At 38.5% G+C, this 22,794-nt stretch overlaps 1 protein-coding gene across 9 annotated transcripts in view; it reads right to left on the reverse strand.

Annotated features, from left to right (window-relative positions):
- The window catches only part of Asph (aspartate beta-hydroxylase), a 192,244-nt gene that overhangs the window by 28,911 nt on the left and 140,539 nt on the right, over positions 1-22,794 (reverse strand). For all 9 annotated transcript variants that reach the window (XM_090338865.1, XM_090338861.1, XM_090338864.1 and 6 more), the window contains 5 exons: positions 20,302-20,452; positions 18,000-18,136; positions 13,731-13,829; positions 11,233-11,322; positions 6,051-6,188 (listed from right to left, as the gene is read on the reverse strand). In XM_090338865.1, the coding sequence (XP_090194991.1) occupies positions 6,051-6,188; positions 11,233-11,322; positions 13,731-13,829; positions 18,000-18,136; positions 20,302-20,452 (615 nt within the window). The remainder of the gene's footprint in view (positions 1-6,050; positions 6,189-11,232; positions 11,323-13,730; positions 13,830-17,999; positions 18,137-20,301; positions 20,453-22,794) is intronic.

The raw sequence follows: 22,794 nt of genomic DNA on the forward strand, positions 1-22,794 counted from the left end.
GTTCAAAGAAAGATGGATGAATTCATAGAATCCACAAATAAAAAGGTGACCGAACTCCAGCAAATGTTCAAAGAAAATAAAGCTACTGAGCTAACCACTCAAATGGAAATCAAGGAGCTAAAGAAATCCATACATGATCTAAAAGAAGAGATGCAAGGCATCAAAAATGAGCAATTAGTAGCAAGGGAGATGAAAAATAAAGTAGATAGCTTTGATAGCAGGTTAGACAATGCAGAGGAGAGAATTTCCGGGGCTGAAGATAATTTAGTTATTATAGAGAAAGAACAGAAAATGAGTCAATCCAAATCTAGGAAAAATGAGAGAGCGCTTCAGGAGGTCCAAGATACAATTAGGAAGCCTAATTTAAGGCTAATTGGTATTGAGGAGGGTCTGGAGAAAGAGGTCAATGGTATTGGAAATATACTTCAGGGAATCATCTCAGAGAATTTCCCAAATATCCAGAAGGGCAGACCCATCCAGATACAAGAAGCTTTTAGAACCCCAAACAGACCTGACCAGAAAAGAACATCTCAGCGCCACATCGTAATCCGAACTGGATCAGTAGAAACCAAACAAAGGATCCTAAAGGCAGCCAGAGAAAAGGGTTCAGTAACCTATAAAGGAAAACCAATCAGAATAACCCCAGATTACTCAGCAGAGACCATGCAAGCAAGAAGTGACTGGAAGCATATATGTCATGCCCTTAAGTCAAATAACTACCAACCAAGAATAGTGTACCCAGCTAAGCTCTCATTCATAACTGAGGGAACAATAAAAACATTCCATTCCAGGGAAAAGCTGCAACAATATGTCGCAACAAAACCAACACTACAGAGAATTCTGAAGGATGTTCTATACATAGAAAACCAAAATAAAGGCAATATAGGGAAAGAAATGGCACCTAAACAGCATACCACCTAAGGACCACAAGAACTGTCAAGACACAGGCCCAAATAAAAGCTTTTAAAAACGGAAGGACCTAATAAATATTTCTCAATCCTAACTCTCAATATCAATGGACTCAACTCTCCAATTAAACGGCATAGGCTGTCTAGTTGGATCAAAAAGCAAGAGCCATCATTCTGCTGTCTTCAAGAGACACATCTTACCCCAAAAAACAAGCATCTTTTGAAAGTGAGAGGTTGGAATAAACTCTATCAAGCTAACGGCCCCCATAAACAGGCTGGAGTTGCCATCCTCATATCAGATAAAATAGGCTTCAAACCAAAATTAGTAAGAAAAGAGAAAGAAGGTTACTACATACTACTAAAGGGATCTTTCCTCCAGGAAGACATAACGATCCTAAATATTTACACACCCAATCCCGGAGCTCCAAACTTCATCAAGCAAACTTTACTTACACTGAAACCATACATAGATCGAAATACAGTGATTGTCGGTGACTTTAACACACCACTTTCACCTATGGACAGATCAACAAGGCAAAAACTCAACAGAGAAACCTTAGAACTGAACAACTATATAGACCAACTAGATCTAACAGACATCTGCAGAATATTCCACCCAGCAACAACACAATATACGTTTTTCTCAGCAGCACATGGAACATTTTCCAAAATAGATCACATCTTAGGCCATAAAACAAACCTGGACAGATTCAGAAACACAGAAATTATTCCATGCACACTCTCAGACCACAAAGGCATCAAATTGGAACTGAACACACATCTCCACCAACGAAAACCCTGTAACTCATGGAGACTGAACAACACATTGTTGAATCACCAATGGGTCATCGAAGAGATCAGAACAGAAATCCAACAGTTTATGAAATTTAACAGTAAGGAGCACACAAAATACCAACTCCTTTGGGACACAGTAAAGGCAGTACTCAGAGGAAAATTTATAGCGCTGAGTGCCTACAACAACAAGTTGGAAAAATTGCAAACCAACAAGTTAATGTCCTACCTTAACCTCCTGGAAAAAGAGTAACAAACCAACCCTAATCCCAGTAGAAGAAAGCAAATAATTAAAATCAAAGCAGAATTAAATTATTTGGAATCCAAAAAAACTATAGAAAGAATCAACAAAACAAGGAGTTGGTTCTTTGAAAGAATCAACAAAATTGACAAGCCCTTAGCAAATCTTACCAAAAAAAGAAGAGAGCATATCGAAATGAACAAAATCGCAGATGAAAATGGTAATATCACGACAGAAATTACCAAGATCCAGAATATCATGAGGGAATACTTCTCAAACCTTTATGCCAACAAATTTGAGAATCTAGATGAAATGGATGAATTCCCAGCCAATATTAACATACCCACACTGAACCAAGAAGAACTAAGCCAACTCAACAGGCCTATTTCAAGCTCTGAAATAGAAATGGCAATTAGAGAATTTCCACCTAAGAAAAGTCCAGGGCCAGATGGATTCACAGCTGAATTCTATAAGGTCTTCAAAGCAGAGCTCACACCAATACTCCTCAAGCTCTTCAACGAAATTGAAAATGAAGGTTCCTTACCAAACTCATTCTATGAAGCCAGTATAACCCTCATCCCCAAACCAGACAGAGATTCATCAAAGAAAGAGAACTATAGACCTATGTCTTTGATGAACATCGATGCAAAACTTCTCAAACTACTGGCCAACCGTCTACAACAACTCATCAAAAAAATTATACACTATGATCAAACTGGATTCATCACAGGGAGGCAAAGCTGGTTCAACATACGCAAATCAATTAATATAATTCAACACATCAACAGGAGCAAAGACAAAAATCACATGATTGTCTCAATAGACGCGGAAAAGGCATTTGACAAGATCCAACACCCCTTTATGTTAAAAGCTCTGGAGAAACTAGGAATCCATGGAACATTCCTCAATGTAATAAAGGCTGTGTATGAGAAACCTACTGCTACTATTACACTTAATGGTGAAAATCTAAAGCCATTCCCTCTAAAATCAGGAATGAGACAAGGATGCCCACTCTCTCCACTCCTCTTTAACATAGTACTAGAATTCCTAGCCAGTGCAATAAGGCAAGAAGCAAGCATAAAGGGGATCCAAGCAGGGAAAGAGGAAATAAAACTATCCCTCTTTGCAGATGACATGATTCTGTATTTAAAGAATCCTATAGACTCTACTTCCAAGCTCCTAGAGCTGATCCAAAGCTTTGGAAGAGTAGCAGGCTATAAAATCAACCCTCAAAAATCAACTGCCTTCCTTTATGCCAACAGTGACAGGAACGAGGCAATAATCAGGAAAGAAACTCCTTTCACAATAGCCTCAAAGAAAATAAAGTACCTAGGAATTACCTTCACTAAGAATGTAAAGGACCTTTTTGACGAAAACTTTAAAACCCTAAAAAAGGAAATTAAAGCAGAACTAAGGAAATGGAAAAACCTCCCATGCTCCTGGATTGGAAGAATCAACATTGTGAAAATGACAATCTTGCCAAGAGCTATCTACAAATTCAATGCAATACCCATCAACATCCCAATGTCATTCTTTAAAGAAATAGAAGAGGCAATCCAAAATTTCATATGGAATAATAAAAGACCCCGTAAAGCAAAAACACTTCTTAGCAGAAAGAACAGCGCTGGAGGAATTTCAATTCCAAACTTTAGACTCTATTACAGAGCCATAATTCTCAAAACAGCCTGGTACTGGCACAGGAACAGGCCTGAAGACCAATGGAATAGAACTGAGGACCCAGATATTAAACCACAGACCTATGGCCACCTAATCTTTGACAAGGGAGCCAAAAAAATAGAATGGAAGAAAGACAGCCTCTTCAACAAGTTGTGCTGGCAGAACTGGTTAAGCACCTGCAGAAAACTAAAGCTGGATCCTTCTTTGTCACCTTGCACTGGAATTAACTCCAAATGGATCAAAGACCTGGAGGTAAAAGCTGACACACTGAAAACTCTATAGGAAGGAATAGGAGATAGACTAGGCCTCCTTGGCACAGGTCGAAACTTTCTTAATAAGGACCAAGAATCACAACAAATCAGAGAAAGGCTGGATAAGTGGGACTGCATTAAACTGCAGAGCTTTTGCATGGCAAAGGACATAGCTACTAAAATAATCAGGAAGCCTACAGAGTGGGAGAAGATCTTCGCCAACCAAACAACGGACAAAGGCCTCATATCTAAAATATATCAACAACTCAAAAAATTGAATCACTCCAAAACTAACCTCCAAAGTAACAACCATCCCATTAAAAAATGGGCCAAAGACTTAAAGAGAGTCTTCTCTGAAGAAGAAACAAAAATGGCCTATAGACACATGAAGAAATGCTCAACATCTCTGGTCATAAAAGAAATGCAAATCAAAACAACTCTAAGATTCCACCTCACTCCAGCTAGAATGGCCAGGATCAGGAAAACGAATGACAACAGATGCTGGAGGGGATGTGGCCAGGAGGGATCACTACTACACTGTTGGTGGGAGTGCAAACTCGTTCAACCACTATGGAAAGCAGTGTGGCAGTGCCTCAAAAGGCTAAACATAGAACTCCCCTATGACCCAGCAATTCCACTACTTGGCATTTACCCAACCATCCAGAAACAAGGACATACTAAACCCACTAGCACAACAATGTTCATTGCAGCACTATTCACCATAGCAAAGATATGGAACCAACCTAGATGTCTCTCAGTTGATGAGTGGATCAACAAGTTGTGGTATTTGTACACAATGGAATTCTATGCTGCTGTCAGAAAGAATGACATTGCCCCATTTGTTAGGAAATGGAAAGACTTAGAAAAAATCATATTAAGTGAAGTAAGCCAGACTGAAAGGAACTTAGGCTCAATGGTTTCCCTCATTCGTCATAAGCAGTAGAAACCTTGGGCTCTACTATCAGAGATTTGCAATAGAGCAAAATCTTGATACATAAGGACATATAATGTGAAGCTAATTGAAAGGACCTCCAGGATAGTGAAACAAAAGCCATATAATGAATGATTGTTGTCCTTAATGTACTATGTTGTCTCTCATCTCCTTTGCTGTCCCTTGGTTATCTCATATTGGTATAGTATCTCACTTTGTTATCTGATATATTGAATTTATTTGTATTTGGATATTTGAAAATTGATAGGGAAGGGGGGAAAACCAAGACTGGTGGGGGTTGGGGGGGGGAGGGAAACGGGTACCAAGACATGTGAAAGGGTATCAATGTATGTGAATTAACGCACCTTCTATCTGGCAAATATCATGTAACCCTTTTACTAATTACAATAAAAAAAGAAAAAGAAAATCACAACTCATGGCAGCACAGGAATGAATATGAGACCTTTTGAAAAGAAGTTACATCTGTGGCTCAAGCAGTACAACATTTAACCTAGGAAGCACAAGGCCCTGTGTTAAAATCCCAGTAGGGCCCCCAAAACAGATTTTAAAAATTTGTAAAAGCATATAACATTTCAATCTTTCCATTACATTTTGAATTTGTGTAATATGGTTATTTATTTTTCCCATATATTTCTTAATGTAGTTAATAGAAGGGTTACATTATATTCACCAGACAGAAGGTGCATTACTTCACAAACATTGATACCCTTTCTCATGTCTTGGTCCCCATTTCCCTCCCCACATCCCCCGCCCCTCATCTTGTTTTCCCCCTTTCCCTATCCAATTTCAAATAACCAAATATGTACATATATTAAATATTATCAGATAACCAGGTGAAATACTGTAACAATATGAGATAACCAAGGGACAGCAAAAGAGATGAGAGATAACATAGTACATTAAGGACAACAATCATTCATTATATGGTTTTTGTCTCTATATCCTGGAGGTCCTTTCATTTAGCGTCATACTATATTGCCTTATGTATCTAGATTTTGTTCTATTGTAACTCTCTGCTAGGAGAGCCCAAGGTTTCTACTGATTTATTTTTAAACAGTTTTCTTCTCCTAGGATACTCACACAAACAAAACTTCCTTGGGGTGTTGGATCATTCTGAAGAGTGTAAGAGTGTCCTAAGGTGAAGGGTTTGAGAACACCAATTCCAAACTTCCTCCATCATCTAAACGATAGCCAATGGAAACACTGACACCATCGTGATTAGCACTCACCTTTACCAGTTCAGTGTAACTCGTTTCTTTGGGGGTCCACCATGGCTGAGCTTTCAATCCATTCACATTGTAGAGAGAACGTTGCCAGACAGAAGCAAAATGTCCCCTCTTGTGGCCCAGCTCATACCACTTATATGCCTGAAACAACACAGAGAACATGTTCTACACTGACTCTTGCAATGAAACAGTGTTATTTGCTTAAAAATGAAAACAACATGTGTTTAATCCACTGCGCCCACAAAACAACTTAGCTGAGCAACAGAACATACAGCAGAGTATCTGTCATTTCCTACAGGATCTAGTAGCCAAGACCTGTGGATGGAGTCCATAAGAAAATAAGTACCACACACAAAAGATCAAACTCAATATTTGAAGTGTAAGTTCTATTGAACCTATGTGGCTTTTACACCATCATGAATAAATCAGAGCTTAAATGCTAAATATTGCCTATTTTCACTCCAATGTGAGATCTAAGTTTAAAATGCTAGAAATGATGATAATAATGGGATTTAAACACACACACACACACACACACACACACACACACACACACACAAAGAGAGAGGGGGAAGGATCTCACTGACTGGGAGAAGTAAAAATTTAAAGATATTGAGTCAGAGACTGTCTGTACTTGGAGATATCTAAGTTAAGAGCTTGCCTATGAAGTACCCAAACTGCATGAAAGCTAATGAAAAAAAAAAAGAATGCTGTTTTGTTGGGTCTCTGATTGTAACCTGTTGGCATAAATGCATTTCATATTCACTCTGCAGCTGCAGGCTCTGTAGCTACAAGCTACATGCCCCATTTGTTTTGTTTTTTCCCCCAAATGTCTAACACAGTCTAGAACTTATTCACAGAATAGATAAATAACGTCAGGCACCGAAGGAGACAATATTTGCCTTCCAGCTTCCATTTTGGAATATGTTTCCTTTAAAATGAACGGGTTGTGGTTTTCAAGAAGATTTGCATTTACTGAATCAGAATGCTAAAATCCAGAATCATCCCTTCCCATGTGTACTTTCCTTCCATGATCACATTTAGGAAAGCTTACTCCAGGGTGACAGTATAAGCATTCCAGTAAATTAAGTAGAGAGAAAGGAAATACTATGCTGAGTTAGTATTATGAATAGTGACAGCTCATGCTAAACGTTAAACAAGGAACTTTTGTTTCCAATGTATTTATTTAGTTAGTTTGTTAGTTTATTTTTCTTGCCATAAGAGATGGCATTTGTGCCTTCAAGCTGGCTGTAAAATAATACACCTGGCCTCCATGAAAGTCAGCCCATTCAGGGATAGCTGGTGGCAGGGTAGCTGGTCCACCTGGCTTATCCACGGACCCCAAGCCACATCCTCCCAGGGGTCCCAGCACATGCTACCCAGTCTGTGTGTGCACCCCCTTTGTGTTCTGCATGGGCAGTTTTTTTGAGTTGGACTCCAGCTATTATCCTCTTCATTAGCACTGTCTAGTAGAGTAGTTACTTTTGAAGAGTGATTGGTTGCTATTGCTGTTTCTTTTGGTTTAGTTTGGTTCTGTTTGTTGAGACAAGATCTCACAAGAGAGTTCAGGCTAGCCTTGAACTCTCAGTTCTCCTGCCTCAGTTTCCCAAGTTCAGGGATCACAGGCTAATGTCACCATGTTCATTTAAAAAAATATGTTTTGATCAATAGCATTCTATATCAATATGTGTATCTTCTTTATAAAACTAGAAATACTGAAAACTTAACTTGTAGCATGTTTTTAGCATTCATTTGCAAACTTTTGTGAAGGGCAATCATGGGGGTCACCTGGTATTTTCAGGGATACTAGTTTACTGCTGGTCTGACATGTATGATCTCATCTGATCTAAAAGCCCAAACTTCCATCTTACAAATGTCAAAACTGAGGTTTATATTAAAGTTTTGAACTAGAATTCAGAGCCACTGGCAACAAGCTCAACTCTCTCCTATCTTTGTATCATTAAAAAATAATGCCAGACACAGATTCAGGAGGTTAAGATCTGAGAATCTTGGTTGGAAGCCAGCCCATGTAGGAAAGTCTATGAGATGCTTAACTCCAATTAAATACCAAGAAAGGTACAAATGGAGCAGTGGCTCAAAAGCTAGCCTTGAGCAAAATAGCTTTGGAGAAGAGCCCATGCTCTGAGTTCAAGCAGGACCAGAATATACAGTATACATATACAATAGACCACACATCCCCCCACACATACCACACGCCATACACAAATGCATGCCACACATGCACACGCACGCACACAATGAAAACAAAAGCAAAAGTCAAAAAAAATCCAAAACTTTCCAAATAAGTTTTCTTATATAACTACCTTTTTCATCAATATCTGAAATTCAGATCACATGTACTGAATAAAGTTATAAAGGGGCAGAGAATGTAATCTTAATTTTCAATGCATACCTTATGAAACTCAGAAAATTGAGGGGAGGGATGGGGTTAGAAGGGATGCGGAGAATGATACAGGGAAGATGTTATTCAATATACATCATACTTATAAATTGACATGTTGCATGGTAACCTCTTTGTATGCTAAAGAATCTACATAGGAAGAATACCTATGTCTCTGGGTGCTGATAGTTATTATCTTAGCTAATCAGGATCTGATGGCCCAAAACTTCTCATTAGAAAAGGGTGAGAACAGTGGAATGCATTTGTCCTCTGGACTCTGCAAAAAGCATTAAGAGACAATTATGGTCCAGGATAGACTAGCCAAAAATTATATAAAAAATAATTACAGTATAAAGGCCAGAGGTTTAGTTCAGGTGGTAGAAATGTGAAGCCCTAAGTTTTAATCTTTATACCGTCAAAAGAAACACACACACACACACACACACACACACACACACACACACACACACACACACACACACGCCCATGCTAAAATGGCTATCTTTTCAATTTAGGATATGTAGCATTCACCTGTGAAGTTAATTGACTATTGTGATTTTTCTCAATTTGAACTTAGGAAGAACTTTATTTCCTAAACCTGTTAGTCTTAATTCTAACAAACGAATTTTTGTACAATCTGATGGCCCAGTAATTTTTGTATTATTAGCAATTCATTTTGAAGACCAGCATGTTGATAGAGTCATGGGAGTGGGAATGAGGGAAGAAACTGAAAGAAAACCAAAACAGCATAGAGCACTGCTGTGGTTTAGGAGTGATGTCTCAGGCTAGAATGAAGCCCCTTGGAGCACAAGGAGAAGGAGGTGCCTGCCAAAGAGCCAAAGGCTCCAGACGCTAAGGCAAGGACGCTGCTATTGTTGACTTGACTGAATTGTCCTTGTAACACTGTCATGATATCACTAAGTTGGCAGTCCATATGAGAATCTTGACTTGCAGAACAAGGCTGGATAGGTGGCTGGAATGTGGTTTTGGACCTTATGGAAATTGCCAAAGCTGAATGTTCACAAGCTATCACAGTTCAAAAATTTTCCTCAAAGCCCATGTTGTGGTCAGCTTCTTAGAACTGAAAGAGCAGCTCCCTATACAAGCTTGGAAATACAGACTGTTAACATTGCAAATCAGGAAAACTTTAAATGGTGCTTCCGCAGACCTGTCTCAGTCCTCCTGTAAGAATGATTCCTTGTGAACTTTTAAAATTCATGAACTGTGCTGTTCTTTGCATATTAATGATACTTAAGCTGCTAGAATAATCCCCTAGGTTAAAATACAAAGTCCCTAACAAGTGTTTAATAGGGAGTTCTTTGTCCTTGAAGTGAAGACTGTTTTCATCTATGATACGAGATAGATCATAGACTTCTTTTATCTGTCTTTGCTCTGCATGCTGACATATTCAAAGATAAATTAATTAGTGAAAAATTATATTTACAGTAATCAGACATGAACATTTATCCAGTTAGATAACAGCAAAATCTCTTATTGCTCTCACTCAAAAGTGTTCTTTTTACACCTAAAAGAACAATGAAATGAAATAATGATCACTAGTCAGCAAATTCTTCTCTCTTCTTTCGCTTCCTATTTTAATTGATTAGTGGAGGGCAGAAGGCAGTATATATAATAGTAATATACAAAGAAAATGAAGGGTTTTTTTTTCTCTATTTTTTTCCCCCAATTCTAGCAGGTGATTACTTTGTCCCAACCCCCTTCCTTTCTTGGAGCCTGCAGGTCCCTAGAGGGTGTTATATTCTTAAGAAGATAAGAAATCTGAAACTGTGCCATCCTTAGATGTCATTTTACTACACATATAGAATATAATGATTTCAAAGGTTCAGTATTTTTGTGTTCTAAGGACAGCTCAGCCCCAAACCCACACAATAGTGCAGGGCAGAGGAGGTGAGCTTGGCCATCCAGTAGAACCAAACAAATCAAGGTAGCCGGGAAAGAGTCTAAAATTTATTGTACATGATGTCATGTCTAGCAATTGGAGAGTATGTTTACAGAAGCTGACTACTGGACTCGGGGAAAAAAGTAATAATCACAAAGAAAATATGTAACCTGTTTTGCTTACATGTTTTTGTGTCATTACCTGTCTATGAGTGTTCAACTTAAACGCTATTTAAATATTTCAAAGTGTCAGTTACATCATTCATCATTTGGATCAGTGTGCTTAGGACTCAATCAGACTTCATTCCAAAAATAACTACATTAAGAATTCCAAAACAAAATTAACTTGAATAAACTGTTAAATATTTTTAAACCTTAAATAATTTTATCCATGTCTTATGTTCTAAAAACTAAGTGCCAGTGATTATATATAGAGATTCCCCTCTTGAACACTTGTTTGTTTAAACATGTCATTTGAAATATGATACAAAAATCAATGTTAATCAATTCTTTAATAAAAAATTTAAAGATATTCTAATATTCTTCAATCACTCACATTCACTTAGAGACACACACAAACATACCAAACACCAATCAGTGCACGTGCTCATGCCCACACATACTCACACAGCATACAACAAACTAAAGGCTATATTTGTGAATACTTAGCTGATAGTTTGAGCTATAAAAGCTAAGTCCCAGAAACATTTTATAGAATCAACTACAGTTGTTTACCTACATAAACCTAGAGCTACATAAACTTAAATCACAACCACCAGAAGTTTATGGTCAAAGTGCCTGCTTAGTTTTCATTCTTTCCTAGAAAGAATATCCCATGCTGACTCTATCCTTTGTTAGAGAGAACAGGAAGTCACAAGCTGGTACCTCTTTGTTTCCAACTCTCTGCATGGCATCACCCAGGTGGAAATAAAATCGCCCATCATCGGTGCCAGGGTCTCCAGATTCTATTCCTTCCTGTAGAAGAGACAATGTTAGTATTTTCAAAGGAATTAAATAGGAGACTTTATTTCTTAATTTATATAAATTTCCTGCATATGAAATAAAGTATTATAGAAAAATCTAAGTACTGGAAAAATACACCTCATTATTTTAAAAAGTAAGGACACTGGTTATCTTTATAATGCAAAAGCAAGAGAAAGTCATAAAGTTAAAATTCTCAATATCTTTATCACTCATTAGTAGTGGAATAAGCCATAAAGTCAAACACAATTATGTTATGGGTCTTCATATTTTAATATTTCAAATAATTTCTCTATCTGGGCATCTTTCATATTAATTTTGTTCTCCAAATCTGACCATATGCTGTCTAGAGTCTTTTTATTCCTGAACCAAAATGTTTAATTGCTCATGTTTGAAATTATGGCAGCCCAACTGCGAGTCATATTTTTCTCCACTCAAAACACACGTGTCATGACTTCTTAATGAAGCTTTTTATAAAACTCATACAAGAATTAAGCCAACTGGATTTGTCAGGAATGTAATTCTCATTAAACAATTCCTATTCTGAAACACTTAGCTGATTGAGATTTATATCCCAAAGAAGGAGTTTATGAGAGAGAGAGAGAGAGAGAGAGAGAGAGAGAGAGAGAGAGAGAGAGAGAGAGGGAGGGAGGGAGGGAGGGAGGGAGGGAGGGAGGGAGGGAGGAGAGAGAGAGAGAGAGAGAGAGAGAGAGAGAGAGAGAGAGAGAGAGAGAGAGAGAACGAGCCTGAAAAAGAGGAGAGAAGAAGGAAGTAGGGGAGAGAAGAGGATTAATGCATTAAACTGAATTTAAAAGAGCAAAGAAAAAAAGTCTTAAATGTCAAGATTTCTACAAATCTGCATCTCTGAGGTTTGTTCACTTGGAAAAAAATCCTTCACCAAGAGGAAATTTTATTTGCATGATGTGAGAAAGTAGCAAGTGCCATGATAATGATATGATGTGAACGTTATTGTTTGGAAAATAAACTTCAAGCTCCATCCACCACTTCCTGGCCCTGGTTTGGTTTGTGAAACTATTAAAGCACTAAGAGGCCTTCCAAGATCAAAAGAAATGTAAGGACCATCCTTTCAGAGAAACCTATATTTCTTCTGGGCCCTGGTAAGGAACCTATAGGTTTATAGAAGCCAGGTGACAGCCACAGCAAGAGGGTGCCATCACTCAACTTCATGTCCCAGAGATTAAATCCAGATACAACGGTTCAAGAGAAACTAGACATTTGCATGGTTACACAAAATATACAGATTCTCAAAGTAGGCCATTAGAGTGGTTTTTAATAGATGTGTGGCATCTAAATAAAACACCCAAGCTATCAGCAATCAGTGGGGTGCTATTGGTTATCTCTGACTGAAGTGATGTAAAAGAAAACAATCATAAATCCAGAAAACCAGCTTCCTGAAAACCAGCATTCACAGCTATTCAGTTATCCACTATATTGTTACTATATAAATTAAAATTAAACATATACATATGTACGTACATACAAATATATATACACCCGCATAATTTTTGAGTGCCAGAACTAGGGCTTGAACTTAGAGCCTCACACTCTTGCTTGGCTCAAGGTTGGTACTCTACCATTTGAACCAGAGATCTATTTCCAGATTTGTATTAATTGATTAGAAGTCTCATGGATTTATCTTTCTGGGTTAGCTTCAAACTGGGATTTTTCACATCTCACCCTCCTGAATAGCCACCATTGCCTGGAAAATTATATAAAATTTAGGAATTACTTTCTCAGTCACATGACCACACTTGAGGTCCAGTCTGACTTGGTTACCCATTTTTCAAAAGTAGGCATTAGCCCTATTTAGAGCAGACCTCACATATAATTACCTTGCAAAATCAATGTTTGACACACTTTCCATATTTTACAATATTATGCCAATCATGTGTGTCTATTCTTGCCTGTGTGTGTGTGTATTTGTGTGTGTGTGTGTGTGTGTGTGTGTGTGTGTGTGTGTGTGTGTGTGTGTATGTGTGCCTGTCCTGGGCCTTGAACTCAGGGCCTGGGTGCTGTCCCTGAGTTTTTTTGGTCAAGTCTAATCCCCTACAACCACAGCTGCATTTCCACCTTTTTTTTTTTTAAGGTGGTTTATTGGAGATAAGATTCTCACAGACTTCTTTGCTTGAGCTAATTTTGAACCACAATTCTGAGATCTCAGCCTCCTGAATAGCTAGGATTACAGGAGTGAGCCACCAGTGCCTGGCTACTCTTGTCATGGTGCTCATACACACAGCTATTCCACCCTGCCTGGGAACATCATCACTGCAAGGTGCACTTTCTAAAGACTGCCTACCAACCAGCCTCGGGGGCTGAAGTCAGGGTGTCCAAAATGAGTCCTGCGGATCAGAAGAGACGAGAGGAAGCCCAGGGACAGCTACCTTTAAGTAGGGGATGCTCTCCGCAATCTTGTTTTGTGCCTTCAGGATGAAGCCATAATGCACCTTGGCAAAGCCGTCATCGGGTGTCACATTCAGAACCTAGAGTCAGAGAAAACAAAAAGCTACTGTGATACATAGCAACTGGTAGACCTGCCCTGCCCATCAAAACAGATTTCAATTAGCTCTTCTCTCTTGGATTGGAGGGGAACATTCTGGCGAAAACTACAAAGAGTGCTTTGTTTATTGAAATCATTAAGGTTAAATGGGTCTATTTCCTCCCAACTCAATGTGCTTTCACCTGTCCACATGGGTTATACTAGAATAAAGGCCTGAGAGAGATGGCAGGAACAAGACACTGACAATGTACATCATCCAAAGCTGTGCCAACAGAGAGGACTTCAGTATATTTTTTAGTGATTAGAGATAATTGCTTCAAATTTGCTGTATTTGAAGACACCTTTGCATAGTGAGTATACATCACTTTACATGTACATCCTATACCTGACCTTAGTTAGGAGAAATTTGTATTTTCATGAGATTTATTAAGATATTTTTTCCATAAAAATTTCTTGAGTGCACAGCACGGAGTATAAAACTGTAAGTATTCTATGCCAAACCAAGGTACATATGTGATACAAACCATATCACTACACATTATTATATACATTTGTTGTGGATTAAAGAGAAATGATGCAAAATAACTTTAAGTTAAATGTCAGAAAAAAAAATAACATTCAGCTTGTGGGGCTGCTTAGATAAATACCTATAGGGGCCAGAAGAGAAAAAAAAAAATGTGCTAGAGCTCAGTGCCAGTGTCTCAAGCCTGTAATCTGTGCTACCCAGGAGGCTAAAATCAAAGGATTATGGTGTTTCAAAGCCAGCCTGGATAAAAGAAATTTTGTAAGACTCATCTCCAAGTAGCCACCAAAAAGCCAAAAGCAGAGTTGTAGCTCAAGACTAGGGTGCCAGCCTTGAGTGAAAATAGCCCATACTGGAATGAATAGGAGTTCACCAGAAGAAGGTTCACAGCATTCAAGGCAAAGGATAAAGGAGGTTACAAGGGAAAGAGGGCCCAAAATAGCAATAAAGAATGTTAGATTATAAATACAAGTTAACAGAAGAGGCTGAGAAGGGATAGAAGTTCGATCAGTTAATTTCTGGGGTGGAAGACTGTAGGGACTCCTAGCTAGTGGCGTAGGAGCCGGGCTGCTTGTTACCTGTGCTTCAATAACTCTGTGCTGGACACTCAGTGATGCCAAGCAGCAAGCAGTCCAGAGCCAGAGGGTGCCTGGCCCCTCGCGGCTTGAGCAGGAGCGGGGGCCTGTCTCAGGACACCATTGACTGACAATCGCATTCAGGAAAGACTCAACAACTGCCACCGCTTGATCTGATCTGTATTTTAGAGTTAGATCTGCTTCGACAGTCTGGTCTCCTGGGTCTCTGTTCCCGGGATTATTCGTGGACTCCATTGCCATCTTACCCCCCTCCTACACATCTGAGAAGGACCCCAACAGAAAGCATTACCATCACTACTTTTATCTGAAAGACAGTTTGAAACAGGCTCTCAGCTCTCCTCATATGTAAATGTAGATTAAACGTTTGTCTATATTTACTGATACAGATGGAAAAGTATTATGTAAATATATCCCAGTTGTTTACTTGACTATATTTATTTTTACATTTTAAAAGCATATATTATTTGCATATTTTATAGACAAATAATATATTTAAATAAAATATATTTGTGTATAAATACCAAGAACATAGTTGTCTATAAAATATGCACAGCACAGACAACCACCACAAACTAGTACAGCTGATATTTCTATATCCAGTACAAAGTCCTTGCATGACATATAAGGAGTTTAGAGATAGCTCCCTCCCAGGTACAGAGTTCAAACTCCAGTACCAGCAAAGAGTAGGGGAAGAGAGCAAGAGGTGGGAGAGAGGTAGAGGGGGAAGAGATCATTAGTGAGCAAGTTAGGAGGGAGTACAGGGAAAATCCTGTACTTCTTTTCAATTTATTAAAGTTTCTTTAAAAAGAAACCCATTCAGTTGTATAATATGGCCACATTTTACAGGTTTTGTGTCCTATTGTGCTCAATCAAATGAGGTTATGATTTCAAGTATATAAACAATGGGGTAAAATTAATTTTACAGGGAGGAGTAAACTGCTTCACTTACTTCATATTTAGTATCAAGCAAAAGGGATGAATATATTCAAGGAAAGTTTTGTAAAGGTGAGAAAGGATAAATCCATATTGTGTTAGAGATACTAGTGATTTTTTTGGCTCCTATCCTAATTTCATGTGTGCTTGGCTCTCAGAAGCACTTCATTGAGGGTTTTTTTTTGTTTTTTGTTTTTGTTTTTGACTGCAGGAAGGGAAAGAGAAAGGAAGGAAAAGAGAGAAGAAAAATAAGGAAGAATTCTACAAGGAAGGAGAGAGGGAGGAAAGGAAGAAAAAAAAGGAAGAAAGAATGAAAGTGAATAGAAAAAAGGAAGCAATAAAGAAAGGTGGGAAGAACAGGAGGAAGAAGGGAAGAAAAGGCAGAGAGGGAGGGAAGGAGGGAGGGAGGGTAAGTAGGAAAGAAATGTATGCTTTCTTCCATCTTTATGCCCTCTAAGAGTGGTAATAATTATGTATGTTAGAGTTTGACAGTTGTCATATTCATAAGTTTGTCACTGAGACACATGATGCTTCTCAGTAAACACTGTTGGTCCTTATCAAGTGCCAGGTCTCACATGTACATAAAATTAACTTAGGATCTGGTTCAGGCTTTAGGGAGACACTACCCATTTTCAGCACTATAGTCTCAATCTACTACTATTAGTGATATCTCAAAAAGCAAAAGTCTTCCTTCTGTTCTCTTAGAAAACATAAAATTGATGATCAGGGTAAAGAAACAACTGCTTCACCATTCAGTGATTTTTCAATTAAACATTAGTAGCAATAAAGAAAGGAACACACCACTGTGTAAGCAGGCTAGGTCTCTGGATGGAGGATGAAATCATTTTATTTGGTGGTATTTAAATGACAGAAGAAATCATATTGTCTAACAGGGAGTACTAGTATTTTGATGTGAACAACAGAGGCTTGAAAGCCATTGATCTATAGTCCTGAATTTAAAAAGAATAAGAAAATTCATCCACCCTTTTTTCCCACAGAAGCAATAACTTTTGTTGTACCCGAACTCCTGCGACCCCCAAAGAACCACCAGAGGCTGAGGCCAAAGCAAAGGGGCAAGGGTCGTTTATTACAAGTTTGAACCCGGACCTCCGCGCACTCGTTGCCAGTGACGCTGAGAGGTCCCAAGCAAAGATTTTACACAGCTTTTATAATCAAGTACAAACAAGTTACAGCTACATGCTCATGATTGGATAACATTTAGTTTGACATTTAGTTTGATTCATACGTATATTTCTGATTGTTCTGGGTGTAGGTGACTAACTGTTGGGTCCTGGTGACTGCTGGACCCTGTAAACAGGCCAGTTACTGGAATTTATGTACATTAATTGTGTTCCTGGAATAGATGTTTACCATGACCACTGAACCCTAAAGTTTTCACTTCCCAGAATAAGGTGGGAACAAGGTGGGCCTAGAGGGGGATTCTTAGCTTGTCCATTCCTCCTTAACTTTCTCCTGCTTTAAAGTTTACTTCACATCCTGCTTATTCTGTACATGAATTTCCTTATTACCTAAAGAAGCCACTTTTCTAGTTTTATAGGCACTTGCAACTTAGCAGTCATATATTAAAACATGCATTGTAAGGTGAAAATCCTTTCAAAGGCATTCTTGACAGAAGATGGATAAGTTAATTCCCTTCTGAGTAACCTCAAGAGGGAGTAACCTCAAGTCCAAAAGGCTCATGGTGCTCGGGTTTTCCTCCAGAATTCTACTGCAAAGAGACAGACAGCACGTTTCTTTTATGTTCACAAAGCATCTGAGTTCCTCTTCCTATCACAAACAATATTCTTGGTTGTGTATGAACTGGTGAGTATCAAGTTTGAGGAGAAACTACATCATGATTCCAATGGGAAGTTTTGATGCTGTGTTAACTGAAATTGAAACCATTCTGAAAAGAAGAGAGGCATGGTACAAAGAAAGTCTTGAACATGTCAATGATAATAACCATGGACATGCTACTTAAGGGAACAAGAGAGTGGGCGTTTTACATGTAATCTGCAAATAGCTGTAGAAGGTAAGATTCAGCAGAAGGCAGATCAATATCCAGGAACTCTGACTCAGTGGAAGAGAGATGCTCACTCACCTCTTCATACACCTTCTTGGCACTGGCATTGTCTCCCATCAAGAGGTAGCCCACTCCAAGGTCGTTCTTTAAGGAGATATCAGAGGGAAAAAGTTGAACTAATCTCTGCAGGGTAAGCAGAGAACCTCGCATGTGACCTGATTAGGAAGAAGGAAAAAAAAAATCAATAGAAACACAATCAGATGACGTACACCTTCACACTGAGAACCCAAATCATAACTCACTACTCAGCAGAGAAGGAAAATCAGCTCCTACCTGACTATGAATCATCATGTTGTGATAATGCCAACCATTTTTTAAAATTAATAGACAATACAAAATGAATTAGAGGCATGCTCATTTCCTATTAATATTATTTCTTAGGCTTAATTCCTTAAGAAAGTTTGTTGCCAATTCTTTGTAAAAAAAAATGTTTTGCTGAAATATTTTTGGTTAGGTTTGAAATTACAGTAAAAGATAAAGAAATTAAAACTATTGATGGTTCAAGGGTCAAGCACCTGGGATAAATATCAAAAGAAGGAAAGATGCACAGAATCGTACTGTGCTCCAGACAGGACCTCTAAGGAGAAGTGTATTTATCTCTAGCACTGACCTAGGCATACCGCAAATAACACATCATCCAGTGCTAGGGTGCCCTCTGCTGGACAAAGGCACACTGTGTAGTAAGGGGCTATGTCTATTCCAAAGGTGATCTCATAGAAATGGCTTGGGCCACAGTTGGAAACACAAAATGTGTAAGGGGGAAAAAATGCTAAATAACACTGACCACACATGCAAAAAACTAATTAGCTAAAGGACTGATGTTCATTTAAAGGGCACATTAGCCAAGAGTGTAGAAGGATCATCAGTGAGTAAATGCAGTAACAAGCCATATGGTTTAGGGCACCACACACACACACTGGTCCCATGGCCTGTGCTCTATCGCTAGACAACTGTATTCCAGCTTCACTTTGGGGGAGGGTCCCCAAATCTTCAACTCTAAACTGAATATTTCAATTGATCCTTAAAAAATTAAAATTACGGTGAACATTTCCAACAAACAACATGTTAATGCTTTAAAGCCAGAATCTCTAAGTGGCACACACAGTGATTGGCACGCTGAAGAAGAGGCATCCGTTTCTGCGCCCAACAGCAATGACTGTCACTCAACTCAAGTCTGTCCTAAGCTCAGTGTGACCATGCCTGTCTAGGCTTGTGCTGTGTGTCTACCTTTCTTTCGACTAGGTTTTATAAATGAAAGTCTATCAGACCATTTTTTTTTACAGTTTCCCATCATCCCTTAGGCTCTCCACCTTATCCCATTCCTGATCATCTACAAAAAAGACACAATCTCCCTTTATTCTATAGCCCAGAACACTGATTAAAGATTAGTTGAAATGGCGCTGGTGGCTTGGATATACAATTTTAGCTACTCAGGAGGCTGAGTATCACCATTCAAAAATCATCCCAGGCAGGAAAGTCTATGAGACTTTTATGTCTAATTAACCATCAAAAACGTGGAGCCGGGGCTCAAGTGGTAGAGTGCCACCTGGCCTTGAGTAAAATAGCTCAAGGACAGTACACTGGCTCTGAGTTCAAACACCAAGATCTACAAAGAAAAGGTTTGTTAAACCCTATAACTCATCTAAACCTCCTCTAAGTGGACTATGAATGATTGATGTAATGTACAGTCAGTGAAGTACCTACTTTGTAGAGACACAATAGCCCAGACCCTTCTCTCCTTCTTCACATGGGAGGGAAAAAGAATCACAAGCTTGGTCTATGTGGACTTAGCTGACAGCTAGTCTCACGTTGCCTTTGAACCTAGGAGCTGGGGTCAGCCAAGAATACGCTTCATGCCACTCTTCCCAAACTGTTTCCAGGATTTCTTTATGATGAAAAAAATGAATTTCCTATACCTTGTTTGGACATGACTTTTAGAGGGCTTGGTATATCTATTATTTCTCAATTAAAATATAGTTTTACCCTCTAGGAATCAGTTTGGTAGTTAAGGAAGAAAAAAAATGTGGTAACTCACTGTTACTAGACCAACTAATATATTAACAAATTATCCAAGCCCCGAGCCTTCTTCAATTTGACTCACCTTTAAATTGTGGGCGGGGGTGTATACTTCTCACTACATCGTACTAATTATTGAGGTTGGATTCTTATTTTAGTTTTAACAATGACCAATGTGAGACAGCTAGCTAAATTGTTGGAAATTAATTATAAAACACAGATTTCCTCCCTAATTTTCTGAGTATGCATGATTTTCATTCACCTCAGACAGAAGTTAACTGCGTTAACGCCTACTGTACCTCACCTAGAAACTGCTGTCGTTCAGACCTCCGCTTCAAACTCAGCTTCACCAGGTCTGCAGGGACCTCGGGCAGGCTGGCCACCTCTTGGTAGGTCTCAATGGCTCTGCGCAGAATCTCATTGCTCCTCCTCTTCTCGGCCAGGTCATCTTCACACTAGAGGAAACCCCAAGACTAGATTCATGTACCAAGACCAGCTATGTTTGCGATTCTCCCAATATACTTGCATCAGGTTAACTTTTTGTGATATGCTTTGCAAGAAATTCAAGACATATTAATCTTATCTCTTTGTCAAGAGATACAGACTAAGAAAGAAAAACATCACATTGTTTTAATAACAGGAAGCAAAGCTTGCTACTGAACTATATATGAAAAGGAATGTCATAAAAGCAAGAGTAATGCAAAGCAAGAGAAGGGATGATGAGAACTTGTATCATATTAACTGAAAACATTCTTCAGACTAAACTCCAGTCTATAAGTCCTAGTCTTTCTTTTGTGTGCTCATTCTTCCAGGGGGTCATTCATTCATTTGTTTATTCTACAGCCATTTTCTAGAGGCAAGCACTGTCTATGCTTGCAAGAGACAAACAAAACAAAGCAGTGGAGGAGGTGGTGGGAAGGGAAAATTCCAGATATGCTGAAGGTCAGAGGCAACAGTGATAGATGAACTGGACATAGGCTAGAAAGAAAGGAAGAGAGAACACATGGATAAATTCAAGTGTCCACTGTATATGGTTACTTGATGGAACTGTCATTTCATGAAAATAAGATGATAGGCACAGAAACTGGTAGGGGTATGAATTGGGAATCGAGTTTAGGATATATCAAATCCAAGTGGAGATATTGGCTCAGCAATGTAATAGATGAATGAGTCTACAGTTAGGAGAGTAGTTATCATTGGGAATAAATACTTGGAATTGTCAAGGCCGAAGACAATTTTTATTTAAAGCTAGAGAACCAGAAAGATGTTGAATATAGACAGGGAAAAGTAGAAGTTTAAGAATTGGCACCCAGCCCCAAAAGACCCTCCAAAGTTTCAATGTCACTTGATGTCAAGAAAATAAGGGAAGGTAAACAAGAAGGATAGAGGAGTGAAGAAAATGAAAACAAAACAATGGCCTTCAGGAGGTCAAGTGAAAAAAGTTTCAAAGGAAGAGCTCAAGTATATTAAAGGTCAAGCTGGACTAGAAAGATATAATCAGTGGGGATAAGAAGAGGTGGAGCCTCAGATAGCCTAGTTATGAGTTTTCCTAGGACTGTTTTGAGACATGACGGCATTCAGCAGCTTCAAGGGAACTTAGGAAGATAGAGGAGGGAACTGGTTCAAGGAGGCTAAGTGTAATTGGAAGCAGAGAAATGTGCCAGTTGCTAAAGGAGATGTGGAGACATGGAAGTATTCAAATATATATATATATATATATGTTTTCAAATATATATATATATACATTTTAAGTATATATATATATACACACACTGATCAGAATGTGTAAACATGTTCACCTATTTATTTATTTATTTTTATTGTCAGGATAATGTGTAGAGGGGTTACAATTACATTTGTTAGGTGCATTACTTCTCACACATTCATACCCCTTCTCATGTTTTTGTCCCCGTTTCCCTCCCCCAATCATCTTTTTCCCCCTTCCCTTCCCTATTTCAAATAAGCAAATAAAATGTATACAGTATACCAGCTAACAAAGTTCAGATACAGTAACAACATGAGATCAACCATAAGGGTAAAAAAGAGAAGAGAAATAACATTATACATTAAGAACAACAATCACACATATCCTAGAGTTCATTTCATTTAGTCTCATCCTATATGACCACATGTACATAGGTTTTGAGCTATTATGATCCTTGGATGTTCACCTATTTAAAATGTTTTATTTGTTAGCAGATCACATGCGCTAAGGTAACTACAGAAGAAGGTAACTGAAGAACTCAGCTAAAACCCCACTCTACACTTTGAGGATGTGTAAGAAAATGATCCATCTCTTCCTTCCCTCGCCCACAAATGAACAAAACAGTAAAAAATGAACACCACTGGATAAAATGAGCCATCTGTGAGAGCTTTCAGGAAAACATGGGTGTCCATGAAATGATTTGTTCTCCTTGTTGCCCAAGATGATGAGTAGAATTGAATCAATGGGTAGATTAGTGAGAGAGAAAAAAAGTGTCACACAATAATCTCTAATATTAGAAAATAGTAATTTACCAAGGCTTGATGTAAATGTGCCTCAGATTATTCAATTATCTTTTCATACCCATAAATATCTCCCAGAATAGACTTATCTACCAACAGAGGAGCTCCAATGGTGATCACTAATACTGGTCATGTGACCTGTGTAGCTTTCCATTGTATATTTACACTTAGCTTTTCTGTTTAACCGTCAGCACCTTGTGAATCTGGGCATGAACACTGTTGGATAATCATGAACACTGATCATCCAACAGAAATAGCTATCTAAGCATAGGAAGTCCTGCAGAAACTCTCA

The sequence above is a fragment of the Megascapheus bottae genome, chromosome 9, assembly GCF_031878675.1.
Source record: "Megascapheus bottae isolate mThoBot1 chromosome 9, mThoBot2.hap1, whole genome shotgun sequence".
Classification (NCBI taxonomy): domain Eukaryota; kingdom Metazoa; phylum Chordata; class Mammalia; order Rodentia; family Geomyidae; genus Megascapheus; species Megascapheus bottae.